Raw genomic sequence first — 18,086 nt, 5'->3', positions numbered from 1 at the left:
CCCCATTTCAAAACACGTAAAACTCTAGGAGCGAACAGAAATTCGGTCATGGATCCCAACAGGGCCAAAAACCAAGAATTACTCTGCTGGCGAGGGCCGAAAGAAATTTACCCGACCGACTGCCCCATATTCCTTAGCCTCGAAACATGTTACAGTCGATGGCCCCGCATATACCATACAATTAACCCCTAAAAGAAGGTACGTGTCCGGGGTTCCGTGACTAATAATGACGGGTTCTGTGTTGGATTGTTGGATATATTAACGCCTTCTGTTACAGACACTCTTAATTACAATCAGGTATAACAGCTCACGGTCTATGAGTGCCTAAGACTCGCTCCATTCCTTACAGGACTACGAGTGTCTTCTCTTCTACTGTGGCCGACTTCATTCCGATTTACGAATCGATCACTTCTTCAGCTTCCGTTATCCGCTGGTTAACACTCCACAAATGAACACTCAACTCATCTCAGATACTGAACTGAACTATTGAACTCTCTTACGAACGACAAACGAAGAGTGACCCTCGAATCAATTACGTGTCCCATTTTCATAACTTCGGGGCGAACCGAATGTAAGTAACTCATTCTAACAGTTCTTCTGTGTTTATTTCGTTGCTGCGGAAACTTGCCTGGGGAGCCGTTGTTCAGCAATGCACTATTCCGGCTTTCAGGCATCGTGTCACAGTATATAAAGATTCAGTCCGTGCCTCACAGGAAACTCATTACGTCACCGCTACAAAGCCCAGCCGGTTAATGCTGTTTACTGTGAGAGCCATACGGAACACACAGATACACTCTGTGGGCAGAATGCAGAGTTTTAGTATGTTCAGTCCGTACCTCACAGGAAACATTACGTCTCCGCTAGAAAGACCAGCCGGTTAATGCTGTGTAGGGAAACAGTCTCTGTTTATTAGGAGAGCCAAACGGAACACATAGATACACTCTGTGGAGAGAATATAGAGTTTTAGTATGTTAAAGCTTGTGGTACGTATAGGAACCACTAGACTTTGAAGGGTTAACAACACTCGTATTTTTGCAGTATGAGGAACTTCTAGGCGTCGTCACGCGAATTCCAGGCGGCCTGAGGTAAGCCAAATGAATACAGCCCCTCCATAATAGCAGTTCATGAGCGTAACGCTGCGATTTGCTCTAATTAGTGGCGATGCGTGGCTGTGTACTTGTGCCAGAACCGTGTCACACTTTTTGACAAGGATGAGATCGCAGTGTGTCGTAAGGCGAGAGAAATCGTCCAGCGTTGAACCCAGTTCTCTGCTGTTACAATTCAGGTTAGCACATTCCTGTTCGTTTCTCGTGGTCTGTTCATTAACATGTCTGTCAGCACGCCTTGTTATCTGCACAGCACATTCTCAGCACCGCCTTATCGTGTAGTAGGTCTGTCTGCTGCTGAGTGCCATGTTCACGCCAAGTCTCTTTGCACCGTCTGAAATGTACAGGCTGTCACTCATTCATGGAGCTGAATCCTTCTTGCGAAGCTGCCAGCTCTGCAGCTACTGAAGAACTTCCCAACATTTTATTGAACCTGAAGGCTCATTACCGTCTTCACAAGAGCCTTCCACTGGTCCCTATCCTGAGCCAGATCGATCCAGTCCATACCATCCCATCCCATCCCAACTCTCTAGGATCCATATTATTCTGTACCAAATCGCATGTCCATTTTCCTTCGCTTAGGTCGTTTATCCAAGGAATTCGTCCAGGTCCGAGGGTTCTTGTGATATTTTCACAAGAAGCTTATATTTTACGGTGAGGAGTTGTTAGCCACACGCCCAACCCCCAAATATGGGGACCGCCTCTTGTCGGCTGTCCGTGACTGTTTATTCAGATTATTGGCGGCTACGGACGTGCCGTGATGACAAGGGACTCACCTAACATGGTGTACAAAGACAGTAACCCCACAGAAACATATTTGGAAGTACGTCACACATTGAGCATGCGCCGTTACCGAAGGAAAATCCTGTGTGCTCAACGAGCTCTCCGGTGGGGCGAATTTGGTTCAATCCAATAACTTTACGCTAATAACGAGACGATCCGCGTCGCTCTCTGATGACATCAGTAATAACAATAAACAAAGTAAGCCTCATCATGCTGGATTTGAGGTTCTCGCAGCCGTAAACATGAAGATTATCATCTTCTGGGATGTAACGCCATGTAGTCCAGTAGAAGTTCACCAATGCCGGCTTGCTGGTCGCTTGGCTTCTACCCTGAAGACGGAGACAGTACGTTCTTCCGAAATATTTGCGAACAACATGACGTTACAACCCAGAATCGCATTCTCTTCATAGTCACCGGTGTGAGAACTCCCAGACACTTAGAATTTGCCCTCTTTGCAAATGTTTGTAATCGTATCATACAGCATAGTATTGTTAGGCCTTCGACGTATCTTCTTTCTTAGATTCATGGGACATACAGAAGTTTCTTAAATGCAGGGAATGTTTAGATGGGTCTTCTTCGCTAAATCGGTGTATCTTATTTCCTAAATGTATGGAATTTGTCACATTTCCTAAATTCTAGTCATGTGCCTATTTCTCTAGATACTTCGAATCATCATCTTCCTTGAATACCTGGAACATACTGTCAGGTGTAGGGGTGACTATTAGACGGGGTGTGGCGTGGATGGTTGGATTTATTGACACACTATACACACCACGCTCGTAACTGCAGGTAATGGAGCGCTACCGCTTATCTCCGCACTTTACAGTTCACTGTTACACCGACTCTAGTGTCCTCAGTTGTGTTACACTCTCCACTAGTCGCTTCCTGGTAACGGATTTTAACAGAGGAACTATAACAGTCTCACTGAATCACACACCCCACATAAAGACTTCTCTTCACTGCCGGACTTCAAGCTCTCAACTGAACCCTCTCAATTCCTCCCTCATCTGCCAACTGCGAACCCCGGAACTCTCAATCCCGTTCTCTGCTGCAACTACCAACTATCTCTGCTCAGTCATCTTCGACTGCCTCGGGGCGGATCCAATAGAAAACACCGTTTCCTAACAGTTCCTCTGTTGTTATAGAGGTATGTGTTACTTCGCTTTTGCATAGAAACGGTACTTCTGTTGTGGCGTGCGTGTTCATTTCCGAGGGAACCTGTTTGCCGAGTCGTTGCCTAGTAATGCACATCTACTCTGGCTCAGCTATTCCGACTTTCAGGCGTCATGCCACAATAGTTCCGTGTCCTAAATACGTACTACGAATTTGTCCCATCCCCAAGAACTTGACGCGTGCTTCATCGCACGAAACCTAGCCCCAACCACCGAATGACAGCGTGGCAGCGTGTGACATAACATATCCAGTTTATTCTGCCTTTAAAATGTTTCGAACCCGCATTTTTAAGTGCTGACACGTTTTCGGATTTTTACAACACATGTGCGTGTTTTGTGTTGCAGACTGCGAGGCGGCACTTCGGTCAACAGTAGGGGCAAGACCCCTCGTGTAGTGGGCCGAACACCCCCCGTTTCCAGACTCCTTAGGTAAGTTACAACATTTAGCTATTTTGCCGACTGTACGTCGGTACTTGGCGGTGAAGGCACGTGAGATGTGAAACTTTCTCGGGCCCCCTGATGGTTCCACTGTGATGGTGACAACATTTGGGCCAAAGTGAGGGGTCGTAACAGGAGACTGGAGGAAGTTGTGTAGTGAACAGCTTTATAATTCGTATTCACATTCGATGTCAGATCAAAGAGGATGCGATGGGCGGGGAATGTACCCTTAGTGAGAATGAGAAGTGCGTACAGAGTTTTGGTAAGGAAACCCGAAGGAAAGAGGGTACTCTATAGGTCTATAGTCACTCCATGTGATAGTACATTAAAGACAGGCCACGACTGCTTCCTCCCACATTCATTCGCCACCGTCCGCACATTCGACGCTCTGTAGCCTGAGTTATTAACAGTCGTTAAATAAATTACAAGAATTCACATGGTGTCACATGCCCAGTGTTTACTTGTGCAGAGGTGTGGGTAAGGTAGAGGAAACGGGCACGATCTTGTCGTCTGACCTNAAGCGCTGTTCTACCGCGGCAAATAGGTGTACTCCGTTACGCCACAGTAACGTGACGACCGCGTGACTGGAATTCTGTGGCGTCATGAGATAAACCACCACGTCACCAGCACAGGGCCGTGCGGCAACACCGCGCCTCGAGATAACAAACCACTTGTTGTGTGTGGGGCGGAGACTCGAACCCGAGCAAGCATAAGGGGGTCAGTTGGTTCTGTGGTGCTCGGAGAGATGGACGCGTTAATGTGCCTTTAGTGGTCACCTGCAAAATGATGAAGTTCAAATCCTTGTTTCGCAGACAGGGCCCTGGGGGCGGCGGCAAGGGCCTCCACCAGAACGGCAAGAGGGGGGCTACCCCCCACCAGCAGCAACAGCAGGTGAGTTGGGGTGCGAAGAAGACAGATCCTGGGGCCACCATCTGCTGGTTGAGCCCCAGTTACAACAGAACAGCAATAGACTTTCAGAGACAGGTGATGAATTTGAGTTTATCTTAAACATTTTGACATACCTATGCCCCTGACCTGTTACTGGGATTTAATCTAACTTCTGACAACAGCCTGTTCTCCTAACAGCGTTAACATTACCATCATTTTGATGCAGAACAACTGCTACATGAAAGCTGCAAGTCTAGGAAACTGTAAATTAAATTGACCCAGTTACATGTTTCACATCTTAGGCAAGGTCCCCCAACTAGAAGACTTCTCATATAACGTTACATGTACAGAAGTGAGGAGTTTACATTATTTTTCCCTGCAGTATCATGTGTTACACAAACCTTTCTTAGTAGTACAAATCATTTTGCAAGTTCATCATAAGTAACACATATATATAGTATACACATACTCGTACCTTGGCATTGAAACCGAAAGATGTACTTGACTGAAGCCTGAAATTCATCTGAATGGTACTACAAATTTATTTGTTGTCTCACAGGTAACTTGGGTCTCCCCCCCCCCTCCAATTACAAAGCCCAGTCCTATCCCCAAGGCATTAACTCTGAAATGGAACTGCAGGGTTTGTTGAAACTCTGAAAAACGAACATTGCCCCTGTCTGGTCTCAAAATCCAACACCACACACAAAGACCAGAAAGTCCAGTAAGTTAATGCTTCAAAAGAAAGCAATTGCTGTTAATTCTGCGAATGATATGAAACGTAAATAAGTGGTGTGGATAAAATGTTGATTCTTTTTTAATGTTGAACAGGCGGTTAATATAATACTTGAACAGGTTAAAACTGAAATAACCGTAATATAAAAATTAAAAGACATAATTATATGTAAAACATTACCTGTGAAGAGGGGTCAGAAAATGTTGGTTGAGTTTATAATTCCAACAAATATTCTGCAGCCAGACATGCCTTTACAAAAGAAGTCATGCCTATCCACACTGCCCTACTTAGTTATTAACGTACAGAGCTTGTACAGTGTTATCATGTGACAGTTTCGACAAATTGTTCAATCACCAAGGTGGAAGAGCCTGACACACAGCTCAGCAATTTGCAGCAAGTTGTCAGGAAGTCACAGTGTATTGTGTATATACAAGAATAACATTTTATTAAGAGCACTATCTTCTTGGATATATGTGTATAACCCTGTAGTCCGTTGAAAGTCAACCGGAGTTTCAGAGCAACATATCACCCCCATCAACTTTGCCACCTGCATTCACGCTGGTATCTTGCTCCCAACCCTGAAGATGGAGGCGATAAGTTCCTCCGAAACGTCTGTTCACTCTCGGCAGACTACATGACATTATATCCCAGAAGATGGTACTCTTTGTAACTGCTGTTGTGAGAAAACCCAGATCCTACATCGTTCTGAATAATAATATCAAAGACAGTATCTGTCAGGTTTGTTAATGTTTGGTAAAAATTACATGAAATTTCTACCTACAGAATTAAAATTAAGCATTAAAAAATTGCATTGTTAGCAGCCATTGCGTGGAGCTGGTTCTGTCAGTAGTCTGGACAGTAAGCACCACAAAGTGTCATCGTCCAGCAAGTCTGTTGATGGTGCCATGGTGGAACTAGAAACTGTACAGCAGGAACTGGAACGCATCACGCAAGAGAAACTTGCCCTGGAGGACAAAGTGATGGAGCTGACAAAGTACGAGGGTGAGGTTATGGCTCTCCGCAGTGAAGTGCAGAAGCTGCAGGTTTGTTGAAATTTCTATATTTGTGTCTCATATTGAAGTCCGACAAAAGCACGGAGCTGTCTGCAGCAGTCTCGTTAACTCTCATCTTTAATCTTCACTGCTGCAACTACAGTGTTTACACTCTGCAGTACGTACGTAGGCTTAGCATTTAATATCACTTCTGGCCAGTTTTGTGCCAAATTGTGAAGAGAAAATTCTCGCTGTGCATAATTAATAATCGTGCCATAAACAAGAGGAATGGAGATATGGCTCTACCAGTTCTTAACCTGAACACTAGATATGTGTGGGCAGTTACATGAAGACCCAGGTAACAACTGTATAGGAGGTTGGTTGAGTCCTAGTATTAATCTGGGTGCTGAAGAATAATGTTCACTCCTATCAGAAATTGAACCGTAATTCCTCAGTTTTCCAGCTTATGGCCTAGTAACTATACTGACTGAGCTATCCCAGCTCACTTCCTGAGCTATGCAAATGTAAGCATCTGTTTTCACTAAAGCCATGATATTGAGAAAGATCATGAAAGTTGTTAGAGAATTGTCGACGTGATGAATGCTATATGTGAGCAAACCATGTCTTCTGTCTAGTGAGTAAAACTGTCCCTGTAACAGGCTGTGAAGGCTCATAGGGTTGTGAGACATTGAGATTCCTGCAGTTTCTAGGCTGTTGGCTCACGGATGGTGCTGAGGTGTCAGCCTTACGCACCAGCAGCCCTTTACCCCCAGAAATATTCCTAGCACTAATTTCTGTTAGAGGCTGAGTCAGCCCCAGGGCCATAATGCAGTTGGAAGGATTAGGTAAATTTGAAAAAGAAAGAAAAAGCCCCGGGACCCCATTGGGAATCGAACTCGCGACCTTCCTGCTTGTAGAATCGTGCCTCAACCAACTATGATATCACACACTGGTGACTTTGCGTGCAATACGATGTTAACGACTGACACCCCTCTAATACCAAGGTCAAACTGCATAGGAGATTAACCCCATGCCCCGTATATGTTTCATGGTATGGTACGTAAGTGCATGGAACACCATTGTAGTTCGTCGGAAACATCTAGAGATACACTAAACCATTAATAGGTACCCTACAGAAGGAAGGTTCGTTGTGTTCAGTGAGGTCTCCATATGGCAGTGTTGGCTCCTGTCATATGTTAAAAATAGAATCTAGTAACTTTCAAATGATGTTGTAAAGGTACCTCCAAGTTCAGATATTTTGGAACCACACAATCAAATCAGAATTGCATTCGTGAAGAAATAGAGACCAGATTAAATTTGGATAATGCTTGGTACAGTTCAGTTTAGAACCATTTGTCTTCCCATCTGCCATCTAGAAACAATGTTCAAAATATACAAAACTGTAATTTTGCCTGTAGTTTTGTATGTGTATGAAACATAGGTCTTTCACATTGAGAGAAGAACACAGACTGAGGGTGTTGAGAACAGAGTTCTGAGAACAATATTTGGATCTGAGAGGGAGGGAAGTGACAGGAGTCTGGAGAAAATTATGTAATGAGGAATTTCATAACCTATATTCCTCTGATAATATTGTTAAGATCATGACATCAAAGAGGATGTGTTGGGTGGGGCATGTAACACAAATGTTTGAAAAAGGAAATGCATGAGTTTGGGTACATAAACCTGAAGGAAGACCATGTGTAAGACCTAGGCATCTGAGAAGATAATGTTAAAATTGATCTTAAAGGAAGAGGATGGGAGGGTGTGAACTGGATTCATCTGGCTCAGGATAGGGAGCTTGTAAAGGAGAACTCTGCTCCATTGGATTAATTAGTTACATATGTACTGTGTTTGATGTGTAGTACAGTGCGTACAATCAAGTGCGCGCCGCGGCTGCAATTTGCCGTGAGTCATACCACCGCAGAATGGATGCAGCGGGGAGGAGTTGCAACTCCTCCCCGCGACTGCATCCGTTCTGCGGTGGTATGACTCACGGCAAATTGCAGCCGCAGCACGCACTTGATTGTACGCACTGTAGTTTTGAGACAGAGGTCTAGTTCTGTTTGCAGCAAGTGTCTTGTGTAAAGTTGGGACTCTCGCTCACAGAACATATGCTTGAGCTTGTGAGGTATTTTGCACAGGACCAGCAAACGGAACTTGAGCAGCTGAATGCAGAGAACAGTTCTCTGCGAGCTCGTCTTCACAACGTGGCCCATTCGCCCCTGTCAGACTCTGAGAAGGAACAGCTTCTGCTGGCCACCACAGGTCGGCAGCACAGTTCAGCACCTGCCTCCATGATGGCCACAGACTTACAGGGTGACATCACCCTGGCAGACACCTCTTGCTCCACCCCAGACTGGGATAAACAGTCCAACAGCAGCCTAAGTGAAGTGTCGGTAGCCTGTCTCCAGGACCGCATCATGCAGATGGAGGAGACTCATTACAGGTGTGTGGCATGTCTGCAGAATGTGATACTGGCAGTTCTCATGGCAGTAACCATGAGGAGTACTAGTCTTTTGCAATGTTGTACTGTTTAGCCTGGATAAGTTTATGGATCTTTGGGTTAGAAGCGTAATTTGAACATGGTGGTTCAAATGTAGGAAGAGACAGGAGCAGGGCCAAAGCCCTAAACAAACCAGTAGGAGTAAGAACAGTGAAGGAACCTGAGGCCCTTCAGTGGAAAGTTTCAAGAGTAGAGAGATGAGGAGGAATAATGGCTTTGATTGCATAGCTGAAATACTCGTAATTCAGTCAGTATAGGAAGTGTCTACTGGCTGAATGTCTGGGGTTCAGTTCCTGGTGGGAGCAAGGGATTCTTCTCTTCTTGACAGTGTCCAGACCAGCTCTGAGGCCTAGCCAGCCTCCTACACAATGGGTAGCAGGGACCCTTTCCCCAGGAGGGAAAGAGCTGAGGCATGAAGCTTACCACACCTCCATCTAGTGCCAAAGTCAGGAATCATCAGCTATACTTCCACTCCCCATACATCTTCATGGCATGGTGTATAAGTAATTAAGCACAGGGACAACTTTACCTTTTTTACTGCACTGATTGTACCACGGGGTGGGAAAATAAATTCAGGGGAGAGAGAGAAGAAGGAAACAGTGGACTCTGGAAGGTTCTGTTTCAAGGGCAGAGAGGACAAGAGAACAGGCAGTAGGTTTTGTACACTGTTCTCCTTGCTCATATTGGTTTTGCTCAGGGCCCCACGCCTAGCCATCCCTGTATATATATATATATATATATATATATATATATTGTCACGTGTTTAGTGTATAACGCGACAAATAATTTCACGTCGTATTGATATAGCGATATGCTGGTTGACTGCCTGGCTAACTCATAACTCGAGAACTTGAGAACTAACTGCTGGCTAACTTGGAATTAACTGTGAGTAGCGTTCGCTGCCCCTTATTTAGCCCCGTTCCGGACAACACAGAAAACAGCCACATAGTAGGCATCACTGTTGCCTGGCGCCGTGTTGCTAGCAACACTGTCGGGAGTTGTTTACTGCTGTGTAGCAACGGCAGCATCCCGTGTTACATCACCGCAGGGAGAGGCGGGGGGTTGACTGGCTTATTACTGTAGCAACTTCGACGCTCCGAAAGTGTTACATCACCACTGGGGAGGGAGGGGTGTCCTGCATAGTGCAACACGTCTGCCTTCAAGATAGCAGGCAAAAACGCCAAGCGTAAAACGAAATGGTATGGTTATGGGCAGGGGTAGAACCTTGAGTGAACCAGTAGGAGCAAGGAAGAGCAAAAGATTCTAGATCCTTGAACAGGCCATTTTCAGGGTTGGTGAACTTCTGCCAGGCTACATCATGCCGCCATGCCACCGCGAGAACATGACATGACAGTTCTCCAAAGTATGTTACACGCAGTATAAGTTTTATGTATGGTGGTGGGCACTCTCTCTGTTCTGATACCATGTAGTCTTGTTGCTGAGGACCATACTGCATCCATCTCCATAGCTGAAGTGACTGAGGCAAGGATGCCACCACGATATATAGATAGAGTGAGATGGAGCATAGTTACTCAGAGCTGCAGGAGGGAGAGAGGAGGAGGAACTTGTTCCATTTCATCAGCCCCTCCACCGTTTGATTGTTAACTGCAAAAGCAGCCTCACACAATTCTGGTTCATCGTTGATATACTTCCAGATGGGCCCCATCTCCCCCCCTCCCCCCACATTCGTTGTATTAGCGTGTCTGTACCCTAGTACTTTTGAACCTGAAGATGGAGGCAGGGTGTTCCTCTGAACTGCTGGTATCATTGTACTAGTCTACGTGGTGTCACGACCCAGAAAACCACAAACTGAGTATGTTTTTCAAGTTCAGTCAGATGTCAAAGAGGTATTAAGGAAAGGTTTATAGAGTAGTATTTTGAGTGTGACTGGCCCTCTCTCTGTATGTTGGATCACAGGCTTGTCTGTGTATGCAGATGTGTGAGGGACTGTTGATTGTGAGAATGACCATTTGTATTGAAGCACGAATGAGGAGCTGCAGGCAACACTGCAAGAGTTGGCAGACCTGCAGGTCCAGCTGACAGAGCTTCAGGCCGACAATGAGAGACTGACAGAAGAAAAGAGTGTGTTGCTGGAGTCCTTGTGCAGACAGACCGAGAAACTGGAGGACAGCCGCACCAAAGTTGACACGCTGCAGGAGTTATTGCTGCACCATGACCAGGTTGAATGTTGCACAGAGCGTGAGCAGAAACTGGTCGAGCTTCTCAAGGTATCAGTCCAGATCCAGTCATGCGTGCCCTCAGAAACTGCTCTTTGTTTCTTCCACTTCCACACTCATTTTGTGGTGGCCCTTTATTCATACACGGGTTGCTCTTGTTCTGAGTGGAGTTGCACCGTATGTAGAGAACGAATAGAATGGGAAATACACTGAATGAACACTGAGCACAGTCGAATATGATACAATGTAACATTAGCCAAAATGATTGGTAGAGCTTGGGAAGTTGTCCGCACAACTCACTGGACATATGTGAGAGGCTAGGTGAAGCTTGTTTAAATTTTTTGTTCCACCCCCTCCCAGTGTCTGATGGAAATGTCGGTATAGCCCCACAAATTAGGCTACAACCGCTTCCATACAAACTCATTGCAATTGTGTCACAAATCGTACCATGTCATACAGCCTGATATTCTGAGAAACAGTAAATAAACATAAAACGCTGCACATGGGAATGCAGACTAACAGGAGTAGAATGGGATGAAATCGAGTATGTGATGTAATTGATTCATGTCAGGTAAAATGTAGTCTTGCCTAAATAATAGTAATTGATTATTTTTGGTTACAGTTGTTTCTCACATTGAAATTGTGTACCTAATCAACTTCCTATTTTTATTTATTGCTAGTGGGGTGGGACTAAGTCCCTTGTACTGCAGCCATGTCTCGCCTATTGTACCAACCCCAGTTGATAGGTGAGGGTGACTGTGGAACAATAGGTGGGATGAAGATTGGCAGGGGAAACCGAAGTACTTGGAGAATACCTGCCCCAGCGCCACTTTGTCCACCACAAATCCCACTTGACCAGACCCGGGATCGAACCCAGGCTGCCGCAGTGGGAAGCCAGCAACTAACCGCTTGAGCTATGCTGTGGCCAACTTCCTGTATTACTTAGATGCCCAGATTCACATTATGTGAAATATATTTAATTTGGAATTAGGTTTTAAAGCTAAATAATTATATATATTAGCATAATAAGCTGGATACTATGTGTAATGTTTGTGACTATATGAACTTCTGTGGTGACAAAACAGACAAGAATTTATTATGCAGGAAATTTTAAAAGTTGTACAGGATTTGCCATTGGGATTTAGTGGCCAGTAAACTGAAAGTATCTCTGAAAGAAACCCATTTACTTGCTGTGAGTGTGTTGTCTGTACATTATTTCTTAAGAATGTTATGTTCTAAATATCTAATGTCACACCTGAACATCTTTGTAACTTTTCCGTGAAAGTCTGGATGACTCACAGCAATGAATCGCCACTAGGAACAACAAAAGCAGGGGTGACTATTGCTTGGTAAAATGTATGAAATAGGCTATTTTACAGTGTTTGCAAAATTTACTGACAGCATGCAGTCTGAGGTGCAGTAGTAAATGCAACCCCTAATTGTAGGTGGTTTTTCATGAGGACTGCTACCTTGTTGTCGAGAGGGGGCAGGAGCATATGCTCATGGCAGGGTCACCCATGCCAGATGGGCGAAAAGGTAGGGGCCAAAGGAGTGTAGTCCCTGGTCCTCCAGGTTGGAGGGTTGGGTGTGGCGCTGACAACCCCACCCAAATCTGCTGTTGCAAAACCTTGAAGGAGGCCAGGGCCCACACAGTATTGCAGTGCAAATAAAAAGGAAGAAGAATTGTAGGTGGCACTATTTCACATTGTATTATCCGAACCCCACTACTGTTGCACCATAAAACTACAAGCTTTGAGTCAGTACTGAAGGTGGTAGTTTTGCTGTAAATTTTTAAATTTATAGTGGTGTGTATACAACAGCTGGTTTCCTGACAAGGCACAGTCATAGTACATGTACTACTGCTGCACTGAAAGGGTTGAAGAGTTTGGTGTAGTTTCTAATTTATCCAGAATATGGCAATTTTATGGCTTGGTTTTAGCTTGGTGTAAGATGGTGGGATTGTAATCTGGTGATCATGGTGAAATTGCAGAGTGCACAGGAAGAGCGAGAGTCGCTGTTACTAAAACTTGAGGACCTCACCAGTCAGCTCACAGACTTGCGACAGTCAGCTGACCTGCAGGCAGAAGATGCGGGCCGGTTGGCAGACACGGTGCGGCTGCTGGAATCTACAGTGGATGCGACACATGCTGAACGCAAGCAGCTGGATCAGGAGCTGGCCCTAGCTAAAGAAGAGAGCTCATCGCGTAGTATTGAGATCAGCCGCCTCACCACGCTGCTTGACAATGCGAGGGCGAAGGTCAGTTTCTGGTGAACGTGCTCTGGGAAGTGCTGTAGCTTGTGGATGTGTCTTGAAACTGTGCTTTGTGTATCCAGTATTGTAAGTCTGTTCTGAAGGGTTGTGAGAGTTATGCTTAGAATTCCTGAACTGGTGGACTGTGTCCATTCTCTAGTGTCCAGACAGAACACAACATTTCAGAAACTAGATCCGTTCGCATCTCGTCCTCTTGTAGTTTGATCCATTAGAAAGATCAAATGTTCATCTCTCGACCTAGTGATTCATGTATAATTATGGAATTACTGGGGTTTTGGACTTTTTCCATCGTCCGGAATTCTATGTAATAGAGGACACAGTGTTTCAGAAACTGAATCTGTTTCTGTCTTCAGGCGAGAAAGGAAGACGCCTACTCAGTTGGGCCACTTAGAAAGAGCTAATCTCAAGCACTGGCCTCACCCTGACCTCCAGGTTGGGAACCACTGAATTAGGCATTGAAGTTTCCTTCAGAGGAGGCATGATGGTTATGCTACTTAATTCTGTCTCCAGAGCCTTGTTTGTGGTGACAGATTGAACCAGATAAAAGTGAGGTTGAGTTTAAGGCAGGTGAAAGAGACTAAAAAAGATGTGCCCTACACCTTGCATGTTGAGAGACTTTGTGCTCCATGTCGCATGATCTGCTTCATTGTCTATGCAAACAGATAGAGGAGTTGGAGCAAGCTCGGGAGCTGGGTGACAAGACAGAGTTGGATGAACTGCTGGACAATGCCCGCAAAGAAAAGGATGCATTGGAAAGTCAGGTGGCCCTGCTGCAGGAACAGCTGTCTCGCAGCCAGTGTGAGACGGCTCGTCTGCGGGACCAGCTCGTACACCTGCAGGAGGAGTGCAAGGTGAGGCAGGCTGGGTTCAGCCACATTCGCAAATGTAATTGTGATGTTTGGGGAATGATAAGGACACATAATTGAAAAGCATTAGCAGCATACATGTTTAGAAACATTCACTCCAGAAAAGCTACTATGAACGTCCAAAAAGAAACAAACTTGAAGAGAATGTAATGTTATAATGGAACTTAGTCTGACAAAGAAGAAACTGTGTAGAGAAAAACAGAAGTGTAACATAAGAATGTGAACTGGTGAATGATATTAATGAACTCACAAATGTTGTCAGTTTTATAGATATGACCTTGCAAGTTAAGTTAGATCTGATCTAATTTGCTATTTTATCTGCATTTTTATATATTTCCATATTTTAACAAGTTTGTATTTACAGTCTACATACTTATATATTTGATTTGTGCGCACTGCTGGAGGATGACCATTTATGGCCAAAACATCAAACAAAATGGTTTTCTTAATGTAAATATGTGTGGTGGGTCAGCATGTTGCCTAAAATTATTTATTTTCTTTTTTCTTGGCTCAGTGGCCCACCAAGAACCTTGTCCTTTTTTATAGTTACCTGTTCCCCAATACTTGCCTTTGCCTGCAACCGTTTCCTTAGTCCCTGTATAAGTGATCCCTCCAGAATCCATCTATAAGTTTCTAACGTACATTGTCAGCTTCACACCCAACCCCCAGCCTTTAGGTACCTTTTACCTGGCCCCATTCCCTTCAACCTCTCTAGCACAGGTGATCTACAAGCCTGTAATTCTGCCAGCATAGCCCTCCAAATGATCGGGAAATGCAGACATTTGCACCATATTAAAGCAGTTGTCCAGGGAGGAGGACTTTGCAAATATCCACATAAGTGGCAGAAGCAGTAGCTAAGCCCTGTTCCCTCTCAGAATGAATTATCCCATCTTCTGAATCATCATAGATCTGTAATCCCTCTAGGTGTGTAATTTGTATGAGGTGTTTATGTCAGTGATTTTTGTACTTGTGTATTGAAATTCTGGTTTCAGTGTATAGTACAATATAGTGTCCTAGAGACTTCATTTCTGCTGTGTCAGAGTGCACCTGTGCAAATGTACTGTGCAGGTGATGCGCAACAATGCCAAGTCTGCTGTCAGTGACCTGGAGTATCAGTGCAGCATGGTGCTGCAGGAGAAGCAGCAGCTGACAGGAGAGCTTCAGGTCCTGCAGGAAACAGTAGCTGAGCTACAGGTGCAATGTCAGTGCCATCTGGAGGACAAACGCCAGCTCAAAGCTGTCCTGTCGGAAACACAGCGGCATCTGGGAGATGTGGAGCACAGGCTGGCAGAACAGGAGCAGGCACTAGCTAACGAGAAGAGGCTGCGGTCAAAGGAGGTGTGTTTAAGCAGTCAGACTGGTGTTCATGTGTATGGCTCTGATTTATGGAAAGTTCTGAGATGATCACATCATATGATTGTAGTTGGAAACAGCATTATTGTGAAGAGCTGAGGGTGTTTGAGGACAGGGTGTGGAGGAGAATATTTGGACCGAAGAGAGATGAAGTGATGGGAGGTTGGAGAAAACTCTTCGCTAAGTATAATTAGAATGGTCAAGTCAAGGAGGATGAGATGGGCAGGACATGTAGCATAGATGGGGAGAAGTGGAATGGATATAGGATTTTGGTGGGAAGGCCAAAAAGAAAAAGACCAAGATGTAGGTGGGTGGATCATATTAAAATGAATCTTAGATAGAATGGTGTCACATGAACTTGATTCATCTGTCTCAGGATAGGGACCAGTAAAGGGTTCTTGTGAACACAGTAATGAACCTTTGGGTTCCATAGAGTTGTGGGAAATTCTTGAGTAGCTGCATAGCTGGTCACTTCTCAAGAAAGCATCATCTCTGTGGAGTTAGTTATTGTGAAGAACAGCGCAGCTGTATGTCAGTTATGGTAATGTATTGGCTTTTTATGTTACAGTGCACAGAATGGGACCAGTTCCAGTCAGACCTGCTGATGACTGTTCGCGTGGCCAATGACTTCAAGACGGAGGCGCAGCAGGAGCTAGAGAAATTGGTCCTGGAGAACAAGAGTCTGCGAGACAAGTTGCGTGGTCTGGAGGCTCAGATTGATAAGCTGAAAGGTAGGCCACTCCTGTCCCTGCAGCCACATGCCCCCACAATTTCTATCTGACCTCTAACATGGCATAGTTTCTCTGGTGTTCACAAATTTCCTGTCTACATGTGTTCACTTTTCAATCTGTTCAGTAATCGATTAAATATTCATATGCATGTAATTAAGTGGTGTTCAATGTGAGGAACCTCTGTGCATGTAAGTGGTAATGAATCCATTCTCCATGTGTGACATAATTTCTAGTGAGAATTCAACTTTTTAAATTCTCCCAGTGTTGGTCTCCAGCACTCACTTTCCAGTGCCTCTCCCACTGTTGCTAAAGCACTTAGTGGTTGGGTTAGATTGCACAGAACAAATATTCTAAACTATATATGAAGTTTGAGGGGCACGCAGTAACATAGTTAGTTGAGGCACTATGCTACAAGCCAGAAGGTCAAGGATTCGATTCCCGATGAGGTCATGGGATTTTTCAATTGACCTGATACTTCCAGCCGCACTATGGCCCTGGGGTCGACTCAGCGTCTAACAGAAATGAGAACCAGGAATCTTCCTGGTGGGTAAAGAGAGGCCAGCACGTAAGGCTGACAACCTTACCACCATCTGTGAGCAGATTGTCTAGATAATGTGGGACCTTCAACGTCTCACAACCCTGTGGGCCTCCACGGCCTGTTATAGGGATAGCTTTACTTTTATATGAAATTTGAAGACGTGGTGAAAGATGGGTCACAATTTTTGATCAAGCGATAGGCAGACAAACGTTTTGGTCACCCGAAGAGGATGGGTCAGTATTTTCTTTTACTGTGCTGTTTCTCTTTGCTGACAGTTGGCATGCAGGACCCATTTCTTCCTGTTGTGCTGTTTATCTTGAACACCTTGAGGCTATGCGTAAGATAATGGGGAAAGTACTGATTTTAAAGGGATTAGTTGATATGACAAAAATTATGGTAGTTCTAATGCCTTTGAATATTCATTACCCAAGTGAATCATATTGTCATAACTCCAAAAGTCAATTCTTAAACACCAAGCAGGAAATTTAGTTGCCAAACCATAGTATAGTGACCTGGCAGCCATATTTTGCGACACTTGATGAAAGATATTTTTGTCACACACTGAGACGTGTCTGTCTTGTGTGTTAACTTTTCATGATCTTGTGCAGTTTAGTGACAGATGTTCGGTAACTGATCAGTGTACTGTACACTGAAGTTTTGAAGTCTGATCTGGGGAAAGCCTGTTAGAGGAATATCTATAACTTTTTTAAGCCTCTTATTTCCTTCTAAATATATATGACTGTGTGAGACTTGCTGTTATCAAGGCAGTGACCTTGAAGACTGTTGTCCTCTGGAATGTGATGCCATGTTGTTTGGTGGACAGGAACTGACAGTTTGGATGGATGTGCTGTACACATCTTTAGAATAGACAAGGGAGTTACTATATTTGTACTGACACCATGTTCCATTTTTTGGCAAAATGAACTGACTAAACAGAGGTCAGTGATACAGGCAACCAAATTTGACCTGTGATCAAATGTCAGTTGTGTAGAAAAGTGGAATGTGCATAGTCTCAGTAAACTGTCAGACTTGGCACAAATATGTGATCTGCTGAAAATGTATATTCATCATCTTAATGTTGGATCTTTATATTTCCCATGGTTTGTATGTATATCCTACTGAACAAGATGGCCCAAGCAAGTAACACTTCTGACTTGTGTTAGGGATGTGCCCCAGTTCAGTTCTCAGCTGGAATACTAATACTGACTGTTCTGAGAGGTATTTTTAGATTTGCCCCTGTCCCTCCAACCAATGATGGAATGCTGCCTCAGGTTAGATCAAGGCTGCTTCCCTCATGTGTCCAACTCGTTCAGTAATCCTCCTTCCCTTGAGCACTATACAGTCTGAGCTATTAGTCATTATGTAAATCATAAGTAAATTATATGTAGCTGCATTTAAAATATGTGTATTTGAAGTATCAGTTGCAGGTTTTGTTTCATGTTACTCTTAGATTTTTGAAAGGAATGACAGAACATTAATATATTCTGGTGTATATATAAAGCTGCTTAAAAGACGCTAAGTATACCTACATCAC

At 44.4% G+C, this 18,086-nt stretch overlaps 1 protein-coding gene across 10 annotated transcripts in view; it reads left to right on the top strand.

Annotated features, from left to right (window-relative positions):
• The window catches only part of LOC111862807 (cytospin-A), a 68,096-nt gene that overhangs the window by 41,265 nt on the left and 8,745 nt on the right, over positions 1-18,086 (top strand). For 8 of the 10 annotated variants that reach the window (XM_023848507.2, XM_023848506.2, XM_023848508.2 and 5 more), the window contains exons 3-11: positions 3,407-3,490; positions 4,312-4,390; positions 5,939-6,163; positions 8,254-8,558; positions 10,597-10,843; positions 12,783-13,049; positions 13,727-13,915; positions 14,999-15,268; positions 15,852-16,014. In XM_023848507.2, coding sequence (XP_023704275.1) covers positions 3,407-3,490; positions 4,312-4,390; positions 5,939-6,163; positions 8,254-8,558; positions 10,597-10,843; positions 12,783-13,049; positions 13,727-13,915; positions 14,999-15,268; positions 15,852-16,014 — 1,829 coding nt within the window. Of the gene's footprint in view, positions 1-3,406; positions 3,491-4,068; positions 4,391-5,938; positions 6,164-8,253; positions 8,559-10,596; positions 10,844-12,782; positions 13,050-13,726; positions 13,916-14,998; positions 15,269-15,851; positions 16,015-18,086 lie in introns of those variants that run through there. The other 2 variants (XM_023848503.2, XM_023848509.2) reach the window with 2 other exon arrangements.

Source organism: Cryptotermes secundus, unplaced genomic scaffold (genome assembly GCF_002891405.2).
Source record: "Cryptotermes secundus unplaced genomic scaffold, Csec_1.0 scaffold462, whole genome shotgun sequence".
In the NCBI taxonomy this organism is placed as follows: domain Eukaryota; kingdom Metazoa; phylum Arthropoda; class Insecta; order Blattodea; family Kalotermitidae; genus Cryptotermes; species Cryptotermes secundus.
This window is presented reverse-complemented; position numbering and strand designations above follow the sequence as displayed.